The 19,181-nt window shown below is 45.9% G+C and overlaps 1 protein-coding gene across 1 annotated transcript in view; it reads left to right on the top strand.

Annotated features, from left to right (window-relative positions):
- Positions 1-19,181, top strand: part of LOC146805371 (interleukin-18 receptor 1-like) — a 366,176-nt gene that overhangs the window by 106,988 nt on the left and 240,007 nt on the right. The window contains exons 3-4 of the mRNA XM_085622593.1: positions 227-407; positions 10,426-10,573. Of these exons, the coding sequence (XP_085478719.1) occupies positions 227-407; positions 10,426-10,573 (329 nt within the window). The remainder of the gene's footprint in view (positions 1-226; positions 408-10,425; positions 10,574-19,181) is intronic.

Genomic DNA, 19,181 nt, shown 5'->3' on the forward strand with positions numbered 1-19,181 from the left:
TGCAAAAAACAAATATGCTGGAATGTGTTACCTTCTTCGTCAACAATCTGTGTGTACCTATTCAAAATAATACAATTAAACATGAAATTGGGTTCTCTATTTCGTGTATTGTATTTATATTAATTAATACAATAATAATATATATATCATGGCTACTACTAATATTAATCCTTGTAAACGGTGTCTTTTTAATGCTTGAAGACCTAATTTACTTTATATTCCACAGAAATAATTGGCACAATGCCACATACACCCTGGAAATATTGGAAACTTCTGAAGCAATCAAGGATCAATGCTTCACACCCACTTGCCTATTTGAACAATATGCCAGAATTGGACAGTCGGCTATAGTTGCATGTGGAATGGAGCAAAACAAAAACAGAAACTACAGTGTTAAATGGTATAAGGTAATTTATTTGAAACATGTATTTGTGATATAACTGGATGACTTACAAGTGAGCAATACAGTTAGGGGTATAGAGTCAACAGCATTTTGTACCATTGGACTTAACACAATAGTGGAAATGAATGCATAAAAGAGGATAATATAATGAAAACAAAATCCATACGCACACATTGGCATTAGAAAAAGATTGCATGTTACAATGACTTTACACTGGGAAATAACTTCTTTAGCTGTCATGATGCCTCTTCAATATGACTGTGCCTTACTCTGCAACTGTAATCCTGTGCATCGTGGATTTGACAAAAATACATTATTCTTCAAAAGAACAAATATGAAAAACTATTTATGTCATATGTAGAAGCTCTGAAAATTACCTTATAATGACATAACAAAATGTTCAAAATTCTACGTAATGGTGGCGACAAAATAAATATTTGGAGAAGAAAGATGGTGGATTTGTTTAACCTAATGCATGGAGAAGTGGTATATCGGAAATATTGTTAGCAAAAATTAGGTTTGACAGAAATATTGTGTACTTAACATTGTTTACTACAATTTAGATTTTTTATTACTGATGCTAATGCAGAGATATTTGGCTTACGAATTGTGGCACCATACCCAGAGAGTGGAAAGATGCAAAGAATCCTCCAAATAAGAAGACAGAGACAGAAACAGGCAACAGACCAAGACTTCTGGCCACCTTGGTGGAGAGGACATCAGAAATCACAATTTATGTGAATATATCATTATTTGTTATGTTAACTGTTATGTTAACTAGTCTTCTATAGCGCACAACTGCCCCAGCAAAGGGGCGTCCCGGCGCTCTGACTGGCAGAAGGAAAGTACATAAAACAAAGAAAAAACCAGAGAAAAGAAGCAGCAGGGCAGGGTAAGGAGGTCCTATGCAGTACATTAAGATTCAGGGGGGAAAAGATAGGTTTTAATAGCCCTCCTGAACATAAGCCAATCATCCAGGGCGCGAATGTGGGCTGGTAATGAGTTCCAAAGCCTAGCCGCCAGACAGCGGAAGGAACGCCCTCCCGCTCTGCAGCCTTTGAACCGTGGAACTACTGCTAGATTTTGACCCAATGACCTCAGAGAACGAGAGGGGACATAGGGGGTGAGAAGATGCTCTAAAAGTAGGGGAGAGGACAGCTTAAGAATCTTGAAGGAAAGACATAAAGTCTTAAACTCAATCCTTTGAGCCATGGGCAGCCAGTGGAGTTTCCGGATAGTTTTCTTCACAGAGCAAAACCTAGGTAAACCCACCAAGGCTCTGGCTGCCGCATTCTGTACGCGCTGCATCCGGATAACTTCTGCCTGATTGGCCCCCAACAGGAGCGAGCTCGCATAGTCAAGCCGCGAGAGTATGGTGGCCTGAATTATCAGCTGTCTAGAGGGGGCGTCAAAAAATGTCAGGGCTGGCCTAAGCCCACGCAAGACACCAAAGCAAGTAGCAGCCACTTTTTTAGTGTGTCCACAGAAACTCAGGGCGGTATCTAACCAGACACTCAAGTTTTTAACCTCGGGTACCGGAATGGGGGCTGAACCCAGCTCTGGGGGCCACCACTGAGCACCCCTTGTTGGTTGCTCTGCTTACCAACAATAAGGACCTCCGTTTTCTTGGCATTGAGTTGTAAGCAGTTAGCCGTCATCCAGCCGGCCACTGTTGTCAGACCCTCCCTGAACCTAGGTGCCTCAGAGTCGGAGTCCCCATTAAGTGCAACCGCCAGCTGCGTGTCGTCAGCATAGGAAACCATAGTCAGGCCCCACAGCTTGGCTACCGCAGCCAGCGGCTGCACATACAGATTGAACAACGTGGGGCTAAGTGCCGACCCCTGAGGCACTCCCTGCTCGATGAAATAGGGTTTAGACTCAAATGGAGGTGTAGCGACCCGGAATGAGCGACCAGCTAGAAAAGACCGAAACCATTCAAGTGCCAAGCCAGAGACACCTGCTTCACCCAGTCGCTGCAGTAATATCGCGTGTGAGACCGTGTCAAACGCGGCACTGAGGTCGAGTAACACCAGTGCCGCAGTTTGACCGGAATCAAGCACGGAGCGCAGATGTTCCGTCATCGCAAGGAGAGCAGTCTCCGTGCTGTGACCTGCCCGAAAACCATTCTGGGAGGAATCCAGGATATTAGCAGTCTGAAGGTGTTGAGTCAAGATTCCATTGGCATGAGCCTCAGCAACCTTGGCGGCCCATGGGAGAAGAGAAATCGGGCGATAGTTCTCCAGTTTAAGGGGGTCCGAGGCGGGTTTCTTCAAGATAGGAGTGACATAGGCTTGTTTCCACTTAGTAGGTACTGTCCCTGAAGACAGCGAAAGATTGATGAGTTGGCGCACAGGGGGGAAACATAGAGCAGCCGATTCTCTGAGCTGCGCGGGTCTAAGCGGGTCGGCAGGGGACCCGGATTTAACTTTAGCCGCCAGCCTATCAAACTCTACCTCAGAGATTCCAGGAAGTGTGGATAAAGCCACATTAGTAGTAGAATTAGGCCTCAGGTCCTCACACTGAGGGATAATACTAGGAAAAGAGCGATAGATAGTATGCACCTTTTCCAGAAAAAAGGTGGCAAACTCATCACAATGGGACACTGAGCATATCTCAGCTGCTGAAGCTCTTTTAGCGGTCAGATCTTTAAGGACTTTAAAAATCAACTTCGCAGGATTAGGGCTGCGTTTGAACTCCTGGGAATAGTAGGCCGCACGAGCTCTACATATGGCTCTATGGTAGGTTTTAGTTTTAGCAAGATACAGTGTTTTTTCTCGACATCATAAGTTTTACGCCAGTCTCTTTCCGCTTGTTTACATGATTTTTTTAAGAGCAATAGAGCACTATCATTCCATGGACTGGGTTCAAAAGACCAACTTTTACTCCACGTAGCAGGGATCAAAGAGTCAAGTGCCCGGGAGACCCAATCACAGAAGAGATCATAGCCAGATTCGACGTCGTCAAAAGGGCCCAGCGGGTATTCGCTAAGTACCCGATGAAAATCCTCAAGCTTAAGTTTCTTCCAAGGACGTTTAAAAACAGATCTGTCTAAGTTTTTAGAAGGGGGGTTTCTGATCACAAGGTTCAATTCCACTAAAAAATGGTCTGACCAAGCTACCGGAGTCGGCGGCAAAACGTTAGCCACTGACAGGTTAGTAAATATAGGGTCCAGGATGTGTCCACCCACATGCGTGGGGTGGGTGACCACCTGACTTAACTGCAACGCCTCTAAATCTGCAAGAGTACTACTGATAACAGGGGTGTGGCAAAGGTCAAAGTGGAGGTTGAGATCACCAAGGACAGTAAAATTGGCTGATCCTATCGCCAGAGAGCTCACTATTTCTGGAAGAGCTTGTCTGAAGGCGATGTCGTTGCCAGGGGGCCTGCAAATCAGAAGCCCAGAGAAGGTAAGGTGATGATTAACCGTAATACAAAAATGCGCACTCTCGCAACCATCCATAACTAATTTCTTCCAAATACAAGGGTAGCATGATTTAACTACCACTGCAATACCCCCACCCCTGGAGTTACGATTATGAGTGAAAATAGAGTATTCTGGAGGGATTGCTAAGTTCAGTTCCACAACGGCCTCATCATAAAGCCAAGTTTCGGTCATGAAGAAAATATCAGGAGCCTCCGCTAAGATAAGGTCATGGATTGCCGAATGATGTTTAATCAGTGACCTAACATTGAGATTCCAAATTTTAAGATCCCGTGGAGCCGAAGGTTCACTGGGTGGGGATACCTTGGGAGGGGGCTCACTTAATGCTCTAATAGGGGTAGGGGAGCTAAGGACAAAATTGCCGCAAGGGCACCGGAAGGGGCCATACAACGGGTCATGAGAGGAGTACTCACAGAATAAGGACAACTACCGAATACTAAGTAACTCCTCTCTCATGTACGGGCCGCCGGCGGGTTTGTGAGGCACACTAACCCTGGCGTAAGGCGCCTCCTTAGCGCTGACGGGCGCAGATGGGCAGGACTCTGGCACGACTCCGGCGCAGATAAGGCGTGTCCGCTGATCGCGTCTGCTGCGCGGAGACATGACCGTCCTATTTTATGCGCAGCTAGAGTGCGTCCCAGCAATAGCCCACACCCAATATGGCCGCCGTCTAACACTCGCCCACCCGAACCCGGTCTCTCAGCGTCGGTACTCGGCTGAGAGTGGCCAGGCAGCGAGGGGGGGGAAAGGTCTCTACAAGGTCTTAGCGGATGTCACCAAAATAAAAATAAAAGCTTATAATATCACGCAATAGATCACGCAGTAGTCACAATAGCACATACAATTTTTAAAATGCAAAATAAAGTGATAGAGAGATCTCCCGGCATCCGCCTCAGGAGGGTGAAAATACCGTACTGCCTAGTCAAGCGCAGGGCATCCAAATGCCCCTTTTATGCGCAGCTAGAGCGCGTCCCAGCAATAGCCCACACCCAATATGGCCGCCATCTAACACTCGCCCACCCGAACCCGGTCTCTCAGCGTCGGTACTCGGCTGAGAGTGGCCAGGCAGCGAGGGGGGGGAAAGGTCTCTACAAGGTCTTAGCGGATGTCACCAAAATAAAAATAAAAGCTTATAATATCACGCAATAGATCACGCAGTAGTCACAATAGCACATACAATTTTTAAAATGCAAAATAAAGTGATAGAGAGATCTCCCGGCATCCGCCTCAGGAGGGTGAAAATACCGTACTGCCTATATAAATTGATAAAGCAAAAGCACAAATTGTTTATTAAGATGGAGTGCATAATAGTCCATGACAAATTTGTGTTCCACATGGGGAGGATAAATCCATGCCATCGGGAACAGGACATGGACCAGTGACTAAAGTATATGGTGTCAAAGAGAGCCAAGCCCTTAGAAAGTGGCCCATTTAATTTGGCTTTTAGAATTGTTTCATAAGGGCACTCCACCCAAAGTTGGTTATATTTCCATCAAACTCCAGGCTCCTCATAGGCAGGGGCATGCTGGCTATTCAGCAATGATTCTTGTGTAACACTGAATGCTCAAAGTGCCAAGGGACACACCCAGATACAGAGAGGTATATGTGCTCGAGTAGGATTTTGCCAGAGACAGGAAAGCAAGATAAGCTTGCATAGAAAACCTGGTTAAAGAGCGTTACCATCGGTAAGCAGCAAGAGCTGGTTCAGTGGAATAAAAGAAGGATTTACGAAGGTTAGAGTTTGCTTAAGAAGGGTGGGTGGGCCAATACATTAGTGACTGTAACAGAGAAGATTGGCATAGGGGAAACAAAGTAAATAGAAGAGATAAGTGAGGAAAAAATGGTTGGTCCACATTCAGACATTCCTCTTGATGAGATGGTGATTTCACCAGCAGCCATTGTGCTAAGAATGAATAATGTAGAGTTTAGATTGATAAACAACCTATCGTGGTCCAAAACGTCAGATAAGGACTTTATTAGGCAAAACATTTGATCAGTGAGGTGGTCAAGTGTGGACATAGTGATTACTTTTCTGAGAAAATTAAGCTTTGGAACATAAATGCTGAAATGAAACATGAAATGTGCCTTTTGCATTTGCCTGGTGAACCCAGCTGAATTTGTTTCTGGTGAGAGGTATTCTTAGACACGGGAATGCCCATGGGGTGCTCAGTGTTGTGTACCATGTTTAAAATGTGAATCACATTCCTAGAATTTCTCACAAAGTGAGTGTTAGGGGCAGAGCAGACACTCCAATATCTAGATGGCTTTCTGTGATATGAGAGTCAGGACAAAAAAGGTGAAGTGCAGATTTGTAGGAACGTTTTGAACAATTGGCAGTGGATTAAGGCATATCAATAATACTCACAAAGGCAGAGAATCTGGCCTCATCTTTAATATTTTTCAGAACTTGGCTGAATTTAGAGAGAATGAAATTTAGGTTGCCAGAGGACAAGCTACACAAGTTAGGTAAATGGTTAAGCACCATAGGAAAACGTAAGAAATCCAAATTTAAAATGATTCAGCAGCAATATGAACACCTGATCTTTGCTAGCTATGTGGTGGCCCTAGGTATGGGGCATAGCAGGAGAATGGGGCCCACTGTGTCAGTGGTAAGCAGACCACACCACAGAAGAACAATTTTAAAAGAAATATTTGCTGACATTAGACATTGTATTGAAATACAACATCATTTTCAGGCAAGATGGTGTGCATAAAAAAAAGAAATTTAAGGTGGAAAACAGAAATTATCATAACCTGGGAGGGTTAGTTCTGTCTGGATAGAAATATTTTTAAAAAATGTAGCTATTCAAAGTTTTAAATAGGTCTAGTTACTTTTTTAATTTGCCATTATAGCACTGGCGTAACAAAACTTGAGGGGTCCACCCTGCAAGGCATGTGTAAGAACCCCCTCCGGACTCAATCATGAGCTCTCTAGCCAGAGTAATGTGCTGAGGGGGCCCCCTAGAGATTGCGGCCCCCCTGCACGGCAGGGGCTGTGGGGGCCTGTGTTACGCCACTGCATTATAGGAAAAAAGAATGGGAACCTGGATAGCAGCCATGGTCCATGGGGCCAGCAGTCAGACTGAACGGATGAAATAAGTTGAGGAGTGTAGGAGCAGGGGAGACGTATTAAGCAGAGTTTCAAGGAGATAGTGGCTATTAGAACTACCTACATTCAGATACATACAAAGTCCTCCAGTAATCCACTGTTTTAGAATTAACCAGTGTATGTGTTCTTTGTAATTTTTTCCAATGGGGCCCCAGGAGGAGGGGCTGAAACCGCCCCCCTGCAGCTAAATTACCTGAGATGGGCTGGGTCCACTAATGGGCCTGCTACTCTGGTCCCATGAATCATGATTTAGAACAAAGCCCAGGAAAATGTAGTCTTCTAACCTCAGCTCAGACAGTCCCACTAATCCACATTGGTTTTTAATCAATGAGGAGTTTGTAACTTTATACAAATGGGTTTCATGCGGTAACGGACAACTTTTGGATGTAATCAAAAAGTTGTTTAGTCAATCTCTTTTAATAAGGATGTCACCGAGAAGGTGAGGGACATGGCAAAAAGGAAAGAAAAGTAGTTGTTCAAATTTTAGAATAGGTTCAGTTTTTAAGCTAAAAGAGTATGCTAAGGGCTAGGAGCACTGGTTAAAGGGGTGTGCAGGATGGGGAAGAGATAAGTAGGGCTTGCATTTTGGTAAAGCAATAGGATATGCAGATTTAAAGGTAGATTGATTGTTTCTGCGTTGGGAGGTGAAGCACTTAGAAATGTTATGTATCAGAGTGGTAAGTGGGGTGTTGCCATTTTAAATTTACTGGAAAAAAGGTAAGCTTTGAGTTTTATTCTGTGGGGCCAGGCCTGTATCGAGAAAATCAACCTTTTTACAGTCGCCGAGCATCCATGTGTCTTTCTCAATATTCACCAAGAAATTTGTGAAGCCATCATTTATTTTCATTATACTACAATACAATTAAGGAGGTGACAGTACTTAAGAGTGCAACAAATTGTGTCAACATCCAGTGATACTAGATTCAACATCAGTTAGGCACAATATTCCTCACGCCAATAGCTCTCCTGTCACCCTCAAAAGCATGGTGGCAACCTAATCTGAACAGATTGCGAGGCAGAGCTTTGTGAGAGGAGGTGATGACATGTTCATTAGGAAAGTGTTAAGGTGCAGGATGAAGGAGGTGCATAGTATCACGGGGGTAAGATGGATAATGTAACAAGTCCAGAACAGGTAGTGGATAGCCCAGAAGTGAAATGGATCATCTAACTGCATTGTCTCTTGCAGTTGAGGCCTGAAAGGTTAGGTTTCAACCAGGCTTATGATTGGCCGGGACATCTGGACCCCTGCAATGAAAGAGTAGTCTTTCTTTTCATAGGTATTTTGGCTAAACATATTAAAGTGTTATGTACGAGGTTTAATGCATCTTGCTTTCTATTTAGGAAGTCGGTGCAGGGGATGCAGGACTCTCATTTAAAGGGACAATAATTTGAGTCACACAAGTTCATTTTTCTTGCTTATTCTCTTGTAGTTTTTGGATGCTATTGTACAGGAAATGTATGTAAAAACTACATCTGAATTCCGGAATGCTTTGGACCAATTATAATGCTGTATATTTCCATAAATGTCAACGGATTTGACCTTCTCTAATATGTAAGATACAAATTGTGAGGTTCGATAATTATCTCTCGACTCAGAATTATGATCCATATTCAAGCTTCTGTTTGCACAACAACAGGATTTAGCTCTGTGTATGTGCTATTTCTATCATCGTTGTTGCTGTTTTCATATTTTCAGCATCACACCAGACACCAATCAACAATATTACAATATGAGCTAGGGAAGTATCTGGGGGCATATTATCAAGAAACAGAGTTAAAATTATCGCCGCTTTAGCAGCAGAAAATTGCAGCTAAAGCGGTGATAATGGGCTTGATCATATGCCCTTGACAATTCCCATAGAAGCCCATGTTTTGGTGATAATATGGGCTTCTATTAGAACTCTCAAGTGCATATTATCAAGCCCATTATCGCCGCTTTAGCGGCAGTTTTCTGCAGCTAAAGCAGCGATTATTTTAATTCCATGCTTGATAATATGCCCCTTGGTGATTTCGGGTTTTAATGATTTGCTCAAAATTGTTTGTTTTAGTATCCCAAAGTGAGATGTGATACAATAAGTTAATCTTAGGTGTGTGTGTGTGTGTAAATATTGTTAATATTTTTTTTTTACCATTGACATTTTACAAAGTTAATGATTCATTTCGTTTTGAGTTGCAAATTTTCAGGGTATGTTCTTGATTGATGAAAGCTACATTTTGCATAGCAAAATAATTGTGCCGAATTGAAGGATAATTTTCACTCTAACAAACCCGGCCAAGCAGCAAAATCTATGCTGAATATTTTATGCAACTTTTTATTTTTTACAAACATATCGATGAAAAATTACACGTTTGCTGAAGGTTTCGCTGAAAGTTTTCCTTTGCTGCGTTTTGCTATGCAGAATGGCAGAGTTAAAAATGATCAAAGCAAAACTGCAAACTTTTCCATAGAACATTGCAAAGGTTACCAAAAAAAAAAAACGCTTGAAAACTTTTTACTGCCTTGATTCTGATTACTTCACCAGTATCTGACATATTTATTTTCAATTAACTCATACTGTCATCACACTTTGGGGCTGAGTACGAGTTTAGCAGTGCAAGGCCGGGTCTGCTCAGCCACCACACTGCCAAACCAGTGGTTGGGCCGCCGGCCAGACTACGAGGGATTCTTGTGGGCTTTTTTTTTTAACGTTCCCATGGCGGTGCCCTGAAAATGGCCACCGCAATGGGGACACCAAAAACAGTTCCTGCACAGCATAGACTGAAAAGTCTATGCCATGCAGGAACTGGGGTGCATGCACACGGGGGGGGCACATGTTGTGCCCCCCCCCTGCATGCAACCCATGGGGCAGAGGCAGAAGGGGGGGGCAGAAGGTGGCACTACAGAGTCCCATTTGGTTGCTCTCGCACCACAATTTTCATGGAGGAGGAACCACCATGAAAATCGTGGCAGACAGCAAACTTTTATCATGCTTGGGGAAACAGCAGCAGTCCCGCTAAGCATATTAGGGCCTCCTCACTGCCGCAACACCACTAGGGAATGATGGTTCCCCGGCAGCTGTGTTGGGGCAATGGAAGTCCGACCGCCCTAATTGTAATAGGGCAGTCAGCAGACCACCATCGCCGCGCCCCATGAACCTGGCGGTCCACAGACCGCCAGACTCGTAATTAGGCCGTAAGTGGTGGCCGCTAGTGCATGGTAATTTTGGGGAAATGAAAAACTTCACTATTAAGATTGCACCTTTTTATTTCTGCTTGTAGATGCCACAGATGGTCAGTCTCTGTGTATCTCTTACCTCTATTTTACGAGAAACTGTTCTGTTACTTTCAGTAAGGGCATTGCAGTTCTAATGAGGCAGTACACTGCTACTCAAAGGGGACTGGATACTGTATGTCATAGTATTTGCTAATCTTTTTTTCATTCTAGTCCCTGATCATGTGTGAAATTTTCCTGTGTCACAATATTTTTTACAGGACTGTCTTTTCCATAAAGAAAATGAGCTGAAACTTACATTTAAGGAACTGAAAGATTCGGATGCAGGGAACTACACCTGCATAATTACATTTTTGTACAATGGAAAAGAGTATAATTATTCCAGAACAACTCACTTAAAATTACAAGGTAGGAACGCCTTTACATTTTTTTATATTTTTTCTTTCCAAGGCAACATTAGTATTTGCACTTTCATTGCATTTGACGGTCCTCCAGAAAATGAATACTGATTCAAAGTGATAGAGATATGGTGATGAAGCATGCTGATGTGCTGGTCTCTACTTTGTGATATTATGGGTGATGTCTGAAAATGTCTTAGGGCTACCATGAATTTACTAAAGGATTCCTGATGAGAGGGTTTTCCTGGTGGCGTCAGGCAGTGAAAATGGACCTGTAAATTAAGTGAGTGAAATGACAGGTCAGCCTCCAATGGCCCTTACTCCACAGGGCAGTCTTGGGGATTAATCACAGCCGGGACAGAGAAGTCTCTTGCCTAATTACTCCTAAGGTTCGCCTGCATATAAATTTGACAGGCGGGCCACATTGTTGATGGTAAGGATACTCCATGACCGTTGATACAGTACATCCTTACTTCCAAGAATTAAATCATGGCCTAAATCTAAACATAGAAACCTGGATTGGGCAAAGGCACGCAAAGTATCCGGCCAACGCAAGACCTTTCCTGGGTCCCATACTCCATCGCGGTCAGCCTACAATCATGCCTAGAGCCCGGTATAATCAATCATAGAATAATATTGGCTTTTAGTTGTTTATGGTGCTATTTTTCCTTAAATAGTCTCAAATTCGTATCTTTGGTTCCCTTAATTGGATTTTTGTCCTTTTGGGGTCATTTTATTTATTGCTTTTTTTCAGTTTTTATAAATTCCAGTGGGGTTTTCATTTTGTTTTGTTTTTCACTGTTTAACTGTTTTATTACTTCTAAATGCTTTTTACATTTTCTCTAATTTGCAATGGTCTTCTCTGTACCATAGCATTAGGGATAAAGCTCAGTTTTAAATTATTATTATAACCTTGGCTTGGACTGAACAGGTTAGTTAGTGACTTAATAACTTGTGGTACAAACATCCATCTCAATTAACAGTTCTATTCCTTACACTTGTGATTTTATTTCTTCCAACTATTGGCCATTAAAGGCAGAGATTGCTTTGGTTTCGGTTCAACTGGCTATTTTTTAAATGTTATAAACACATCACTTATATATCCTCATGCCTTAATGCTTAACTATTTTCAGGTTGTTAATTTCACAAATTGTAGGCACAATGGGCCTTATGCATGAACACATTTTCCCATAGACACAGAATGGGCAAAACCCTTTGATGCATCTGGCCCAATGTTTTATCTACATGAGCTAATATTATGTCTGTTTTTAAAGTATTAAGTCATTAACCAACTGCAAATACAAAAAGCATTATTCATTACTCAATTTCAGTTATTTATCATTACCTCTAAATCTTTTGGCCATCACTTCTTACTCTACATGTGTTCCTGTTTTCGTAGAATTCATCCAATAGTCCACGACAAATTAAAATTCCCTAATCAACTGCAGCGCATAATGTATATTTTTAAATTCAGGTTTCAATTGCCGTTAAATGTGAACCATACATAATTATAACTTAAACACCCCTTAATTTTTAGCACATATTCCTTACATTCCGTTACAGGCTTAAAAAAATTAGACAGGTAAGAGATAGACAGAGGGAATGGCATTCCTATCTTGTGCTTCTTGTAATATTTAAATTTATGATATTGTTCTACAACACCCTCTAGAGAAGTCCTATAGCCATGAACTGTGTTGCTTTTCTATATTGAATACAAATATGCCGCTTGCCAGACTTTGCTCATTGAAATTGTGGTTACTGACTCCTACCTGCCTTCTATGCTAACATTTATTTCACACTCCCATTTGATTTCAGTGACATTTAATCATCAAATTGTTATGCTTAGCAAAAATATTTATGATTACAATTCTATAGTGTGATTGACTAGCCGGAGTAAGAGGGCATGGGTCCTTATTTGATAGTAAAAATCATATAAATATACCTCAATACCAACTGAATTATTTTAAACAAACACCCTTTGATAACGTTAAATGAGACTGTTTTGGTAGGTGATTGCTTAATATTTTGGAGCAACTTAAATTCTTTACCCTTTAAACATATCTTTTTATTCCATGGACAGTAACTGGATGGCACCATCTTGTTTTTTACTGAAAAGTGAGCAATCATCTTAAAATAATCGAGATTCTGATACCTTCGAAGTAGCTGAAAATAAAATGATCAAGGCATCATATATCTCATATTACCCCTCTGGCAAGGAACTAGAGAATGGTAACATATTTTGGTTTTGATGCGCTAGATCTAATGAATTTCCATAGCTATACTTTAGACTTTTCAATTTCATTCCCATCCTCATCTCCATGCATATGCACTAAACTGAAGTGGCTCTTTAGTCCATGGATTTCCCAAATCAATGATATTTGAGGGTGAGGAATCAACCTAGTTAAAAATGGATAAGTCCCACCCAAAGAAAGTAGTAAAGGATGCTGATTAGACCATGAAATGGCAGCTGAGGTGGCCCATTGGATCTCCTCTTGCTCAAACGTCTCCTTTCTTTCTTTTGAATTTCAGTCTTCCCTGTTGAAAGTCTTGAATACCAATCAGAAAATAGTAAGTGTTGTAGTGTCCTAGCATGGACACGTTCTAGTGTTCATAAGTGTATGCTCTACACTTTACACCCACCCACCACCTACGTCACTGGGTCAGGTGACTAGGCTAATAAAAGGGCCGAGCGCACGTGCTCGTGGCCAGTTAACCCACCATCAAACTAGGTGTCTGCGTCTGTTATTACTAGCATGAGGGCCTAGGGCCCCAAACACCACAATGGCGACGAGGCGGGTAATCCACCCCGCGTGTGCAGCCCCCGATCGGCGCAGCATTGATGGATGAGGGGGAAAGAGGACTGCCCGGTGAGCACACCCCCGGGTGAAGGCGCCACGCGCCGAGAAGCCAGCCAGGCGAGCGGAGCCCGCAGCAGGCCCTGCGGTGACCGGGTGCCCACCCCGCACCGCCACGAAGACTGGTAGGCGACGCTGTGCCCCAGGGAGGAAGCGTGGCAGTCGGGTGCCCACCCCGACCTGCCGCGGTGCCGAGTAGCGCCCAGGAGAAGTGCCGACCGTGCGGAGCCCACCCGCATCGGCCGCGACCCACCAAGTGGCAGCGATCCACGTGGAGCCCACCCGCGTGGAAGAAAGGCCCGCCGGCTGAAAGGTGAGCCGCGCTGAGCGACGCCCAGCAGAGACGGGAGAAGCGGAGCGAAAGCGGGAGCCCACCCCGTTCTGCCCCGGTGGGAGAAGTGGAAGTAAACGCGGAGCCCAACATTGAAAGTAAAGGCGGAGCCCACCCGCAGCTACAGCGCCGAGAAGTGACCCCTGCCTCCGCCGCCCCCGCAGCAAGTGAGCTGAGGAATGCTGCCGCGGGCGGGAGGAGCAGGGAGAGGATAGCGCCAGCGAAAGCCTGAAGAACAAGCCCGTGAAAGCGGCGAAGGGCTCTGCGAGTGTTTTCCCCCCCCTCCCTGCCACGCGAGGACTGCAGGTAGCTGCCGCGGGCAGGGAGGGCGTTCATGAACGTAAAGGATGGCCGCCGCCAGCCAGAGGAACACGCCCCACTCATGGCCAGGACGTGTGCCAAAGCGGAGCCCACCCGCAGTTAGGCAAGGACTGGAGCAAACCCCCCCGCCGCGCAGCGTATAGAGCGAGAGGCTGCTGCGGCGGGGTGAGTAAAGAAAAGGGAGCGCCAGGCCTAGGGGCAACAGGACGGTGCCGGCGCCGCTCGGGAGGGAACTACAGAGCCCACACCCTCCTGCATCAAACAAAGCACATGTAGTGCACACCAAGTCCCAGCCGCCATCCCCGCGAGGTATGAACTGCCCCAGCTTGCGAGTGATGCATCATTGCCCTCTGAGCCGCCCACTGTAAATGCCTGTGCCCCCTCCTGCCTTCAAACCAATACAAAAAGAAAAAAAGACTTACCTGCTGGCCTGCACTCCACTGCTCTGCTGGTAGCTCCAGCCCTTCTGTGCTCGACCTCGACCGGAGCCTGCAACAAGGAAAACAAGGCATAGAGTTCTGGCAGTACAGAAGGTTGCTGCTGAAGCCAAAGAAAAGCAACACTGCCACCCAGTGGCCACCGGCAGTACTGCAGCAAGAGGAACATCAACAAGCATACAGCAAGCCAAGGAAGTCCAGCAGCCACAGGAGACCGACGGCTCGCAGCGCAAGGGAGAAGAGGCAGCAAGGCAAGTGCCGCAAGGTCTGACGGAGGCGCGATGGTGAGCGCACGGTGAGCGACGGAGGCGCAAGGAATGTGCCAGAAGCGCAGGACCGCGACAGAAGCACCGGAAGAAGAGACGGTGTGCCACAGGGATGCAGCGTCATCCCGCAGCAACAAGGAGGAAGAAAGAAGAACGGTGTCGAGCCACATCCACCCCAGCGAGGACTGCGCTGTCGCCGCATCAAGTGGAGCGAACCCTCAAGAGAACAAACGGACTCAGCGCAGTTGTACCCCGGACGCGGACAGTACACTGCAGCGCCTACACAAGAGGAACCCACGGAAGAGGATGGGCACAGCAAGTATCCAACACTGGCGGGCAAGGATGCCGAGCCCCACCCAGTGGCGCCAAGAAGCCACCACATCAAATGATCATGATACTAGGAGCAACGCTACACTGAAGCTGTACCACGACGGTACGAAGAGTAGCACGCACCAGCGCCTGACAAGGCAGCGGACAAAGGTAGTCACACGACGCGACACACCTCGTGAAGCCGACCAGCCAAATGGTCGCACCACAAAGGCCAAGCCGACCTGCCAAACGGTCGCCCCACAAAGGTCAAGCCGACCAGCCAAATGGTCGCACCACAAAGGCCCAGCCGACCTGCCACATGGTCGCACCCAAAGAAGCCGACTCGCCAGGAGTTGCACAAAGAGGTCTGAAGCAAGACCGAAGATATCCTGCCAGTGATCGGCAGCGCGGACCGACAAGTGGTCCAAGAAGCTCAAGAAGAACCAAAGTAACTGGTGAACAGGATAAGAACGAAGCGGACCATGAGTATGGCCCCACGAACTTCAACCAAAGTAACTGGTGAAAAGCAGAAGGTGAAGAGAAGGTCACGACCCTAACTCGGAATGCTGAGGAAGATGAAGAGAGTGTTCTCGGACGAGGACAAGACCAGGGGGAACTCGTGCAGAGTGCGCGCGCTGCATGGAGAAGCCTGGCCAGATAAGAGGAGAACAGAAACGGTCCAGAGTAGGTCGTGAAGCGAAGAGAAGAAGAGACCAGAGTGGCACGTCCGCCACTACGAAGAAAGAAGAAATCGCAGTGGCACGTTTGCCACTACAAGAAAAGAAGAATGAAGATATCGGAGTGGCACGTTTGCCACCAAAAGAAAGGGGAAAGGAAGAGATCTGAGTGGCACGGTTGCCACTGCAACAAAGAAGAAGTCAAAGTGACATGACATCCTCACGGAGAAAGAAATAGAGGAAAGAGAGAAGAGTGTGGCAACTACTCACACCTCAAAGACAAGGAAGGTGACAAGCGTCAGAACACGGTGCGCAAGTCCTGAAGAACACCCGTGGCACGGTTGCCACTGTAAGAAGGAGAAGAAGTCAGAGTGACACAGAGTGCGCAAGTCCTAAAGAACACCTGTGGCACGGAGAAAAGACCATCTGTTTGATGATGCTTTCAGCACACCTGGGATCTGCAGAGGTGAGCAGGCCGGACCATTCGAAACACCCACCTTTGGGGTTACACGGACACTGGTCAATGCCAGCCGTGGTGACTCAGGGGCAAAGGCCTCAGGGATGCCGGTGAGAGAGAGTATCCCCGCGACGAGAGATGGTCATCAGCCGCCCTTCAGCAAAGGTCTCAGGAGGATGAAGACTTCGCGTGCTAAAGACAGGAGCCAACAGCCACCCTCCAGGTCTGACTGCGGCATCTGAGGTGAGACCTGCCGTCTCCTCCGCACCCGTACTTATCGGCATGGGAGTAACACGATACAGGACACTGAACCCAGGCCAGATCTGAGGAAGAGGGCCTCAAGGATATCCCGTGGCAGGGGAACACCTGTGAGAGGGGCATCCTGGTGAGAGGGGTGTCTTGCGAATAACCCGTCTTTCTGCAAAACAGAACACACGCCACAGATAAAGAAAAGGACTGGACTAAAAAGATAAATGGCATCCTCTATCGCTGAACCAAAAGAACTCAACAACTGCGTTTGTCGCCAAGAAAGTAAAGCGAAGAAAGACTGTGAGAGCAACTTCAAGGCAGAGCCGTCAAACAGACTAACTCCATCGAGCACCCATGACTGGTGCCACAGTGAACTGGTGATCGCCCGCGACAGGAAGAACATCGTCCGCGACAGGAAGAACATCGTCTGTGACTCCAGGCTGCTGAAGCGTGAGCGACTCTGCAGAAGTTTAGTCACTGTATTACATCTGTATATATATGTCTTTTCTCCCCTAGGTTGGACATTTGACTCCGGGTTTTTGTTATTAAAGATTGGGAGGAATGTAGTGTCCTAGCATGGACACGTTCTAGTGTTCATAAGTGTATGCTCTACACTTTACACCCACCCACCACCTACGTCACTGGGTCAGGTGACTAGGCTAATAAAAGGGCCGAGCGCACGTGCTCGTGGCCAGTTAACCCACCATCAAACTAGGTGTCTGCGTCTGTTATTACTAGCATGAGGGCCTAGGGCCCCAAACACCACAAGTGTCTCATCAAGAAGTGGCCTGAGGAATGGTATGCAACCTACAAAAAATAAGGTAGTTTATAAGTTAGAGTTGAGTGAAAAACTCAAAAAGTGAGTGCCTTTTCATGGATGGAACACACACTAAATCAATTGCCGCGCACTACTCGCAACATGCGGCTGGAAAACAAAATGAGATCAAGTCACCTGACATACATATCTCACACTTTGGTGTAGAAACCTGGATTTAAGCAATGTACTTCTGTTTCTAGAGTCTACAAATAAGGCATAAGTTCACATCTTCCCCTCGTGGGAGTTGGTAATTTTAATGAGGTGAGCCTTAGTCAGGTTATCTTATAATTAGGGCTCCCGGGCTTCCGGACAAAGTCGAAGGCCTGTGCCTCCTTCCCTCACACACACACACACAAACTCCTGATTGTGGTCGGCGCTGAATCCACACTTTTCGTCGGACCTGCCCATCTTAGCCCGATAGGGGAGTGTTTTCAAGGTCTCCTGCGCTTTCAGGAAACCGAAGGTGCTGCTTGAAACGGGGCTGCACGAGTGGGTCTATAAATTGGGACCCCCCCAGAAAAAAATATCTAAACGTTACTGCCTGGGGTGCATTGTAGCCCCCTAAATCCACTTCAAGGGGGGGTGCTACTGGGGCAGAAAACAATGTTAACAAGACCCCTAACTTTGACATGGGTATGGGGGCACAGAGGCTAAACAAGGTGACGGAGAAATTATTAAAACCAAAACGACAATGCAAAAAGGTGAGAGGAAAATTGAACAAGGGTGCAAAGAAGGGAAAAGCGTGCCAAGGAAAGGCATGCATGAAATACAGAAAAAAGGAATCCGAAGGAAAGAGGACACAATTAGAAGGGGGCAAATGAAGGTACAATGGAAAGAATGGCTTTGAGGAAAAACTCAAATAAAATAAATGGAAGAAGGGAAAGAGAAGGAAATGTACATGTATTAGTGCGGCTCCATAGGAAGGATCGGGACCGCTCACTCGCGTAGTATAACGTTTCAAACTGGGGGAAAGTATTTATTTATTTTAGTTTTATGTCGCGCAAACTAGACCCGAGACATTGGGCATCAATCAGAGCGCTTCGGGGAACAGCCATAACAACGCGGTTATTACCACGCTGTGCAGTTACATCGCATGCGTTACAACGCATGCGATGTTACAACGCTATGCCATTAGAACGCAAGTCTGTACATCGACTTGCGCTAGATGGCGTGCTAACATTACAAATAGTGTAGTTCACTATCCCAACACCTTCCCTACTGTTAAGTGGACTGGAGTTGGAATAGTAAATTACACTTTTTTAATGTCAGCACGCCATCTAGCGCAAGTCGATGTAAAGACTTGCGTTGTAATGGCATAGCGTTGTAACATCGCATGCGTTGTAACGCATGCGATGTAACTGCACGCGTGATAAAAACCCGCGTTGTAATATCATACATCCGAGCGCTTCACATGAGCACCTGTTTCGTTACACAAGGACACATTCATTTTGTTAGGCACTAGGAGATTAAGTGATTTGCCCAGAATCACAGGATGTGGAGTCGAGCCTGAGGCTCGAACCTTGGTTTCCCAGCTCCAAAGTCGACAGTCTAGCCGTGAGACCACATCTCTGTTTCCAGAGACACCAGGTGTTAAGTGAGGGTGCTTGCATTAGTTGAGCTATGCATGTCAGCACAGAAGGGATAGGTTCAGGGCTCGAGTCGGGATACCACGCGGGTGGACGGCGTCCCCCCACTTATTTTACCGGGCTTTTACCGGGTGGATGCCATCCCCCCTGCCCAAAAGCTGGACTTCACTCTTTGGCCTCTCTGGTGCGAGATCGGAGCTCATTCAGAACGTCTGTCTATCTGCATTCACTGCGGGGGGATTAAACGCAGGCACCGGCAGCCCTCGTGAGGCAGGGTGCAGACCACCTTTCATCTAAAGGCATATGAATACCC

This window comes from Triturus cristatus, chromosome 8 (assembly GCF_964204655.1).
Source record: "Triturus cristatus chromosome 8, aTriCri1.1, whole genome shotgun sequence".
In the NCBI taxonomy this organism is placed as follows: Eukaryota; Metazoa; Chordata; class Amphibia; order Caudata; family Salamandridae; genus Triturus; species Triturus cristatus.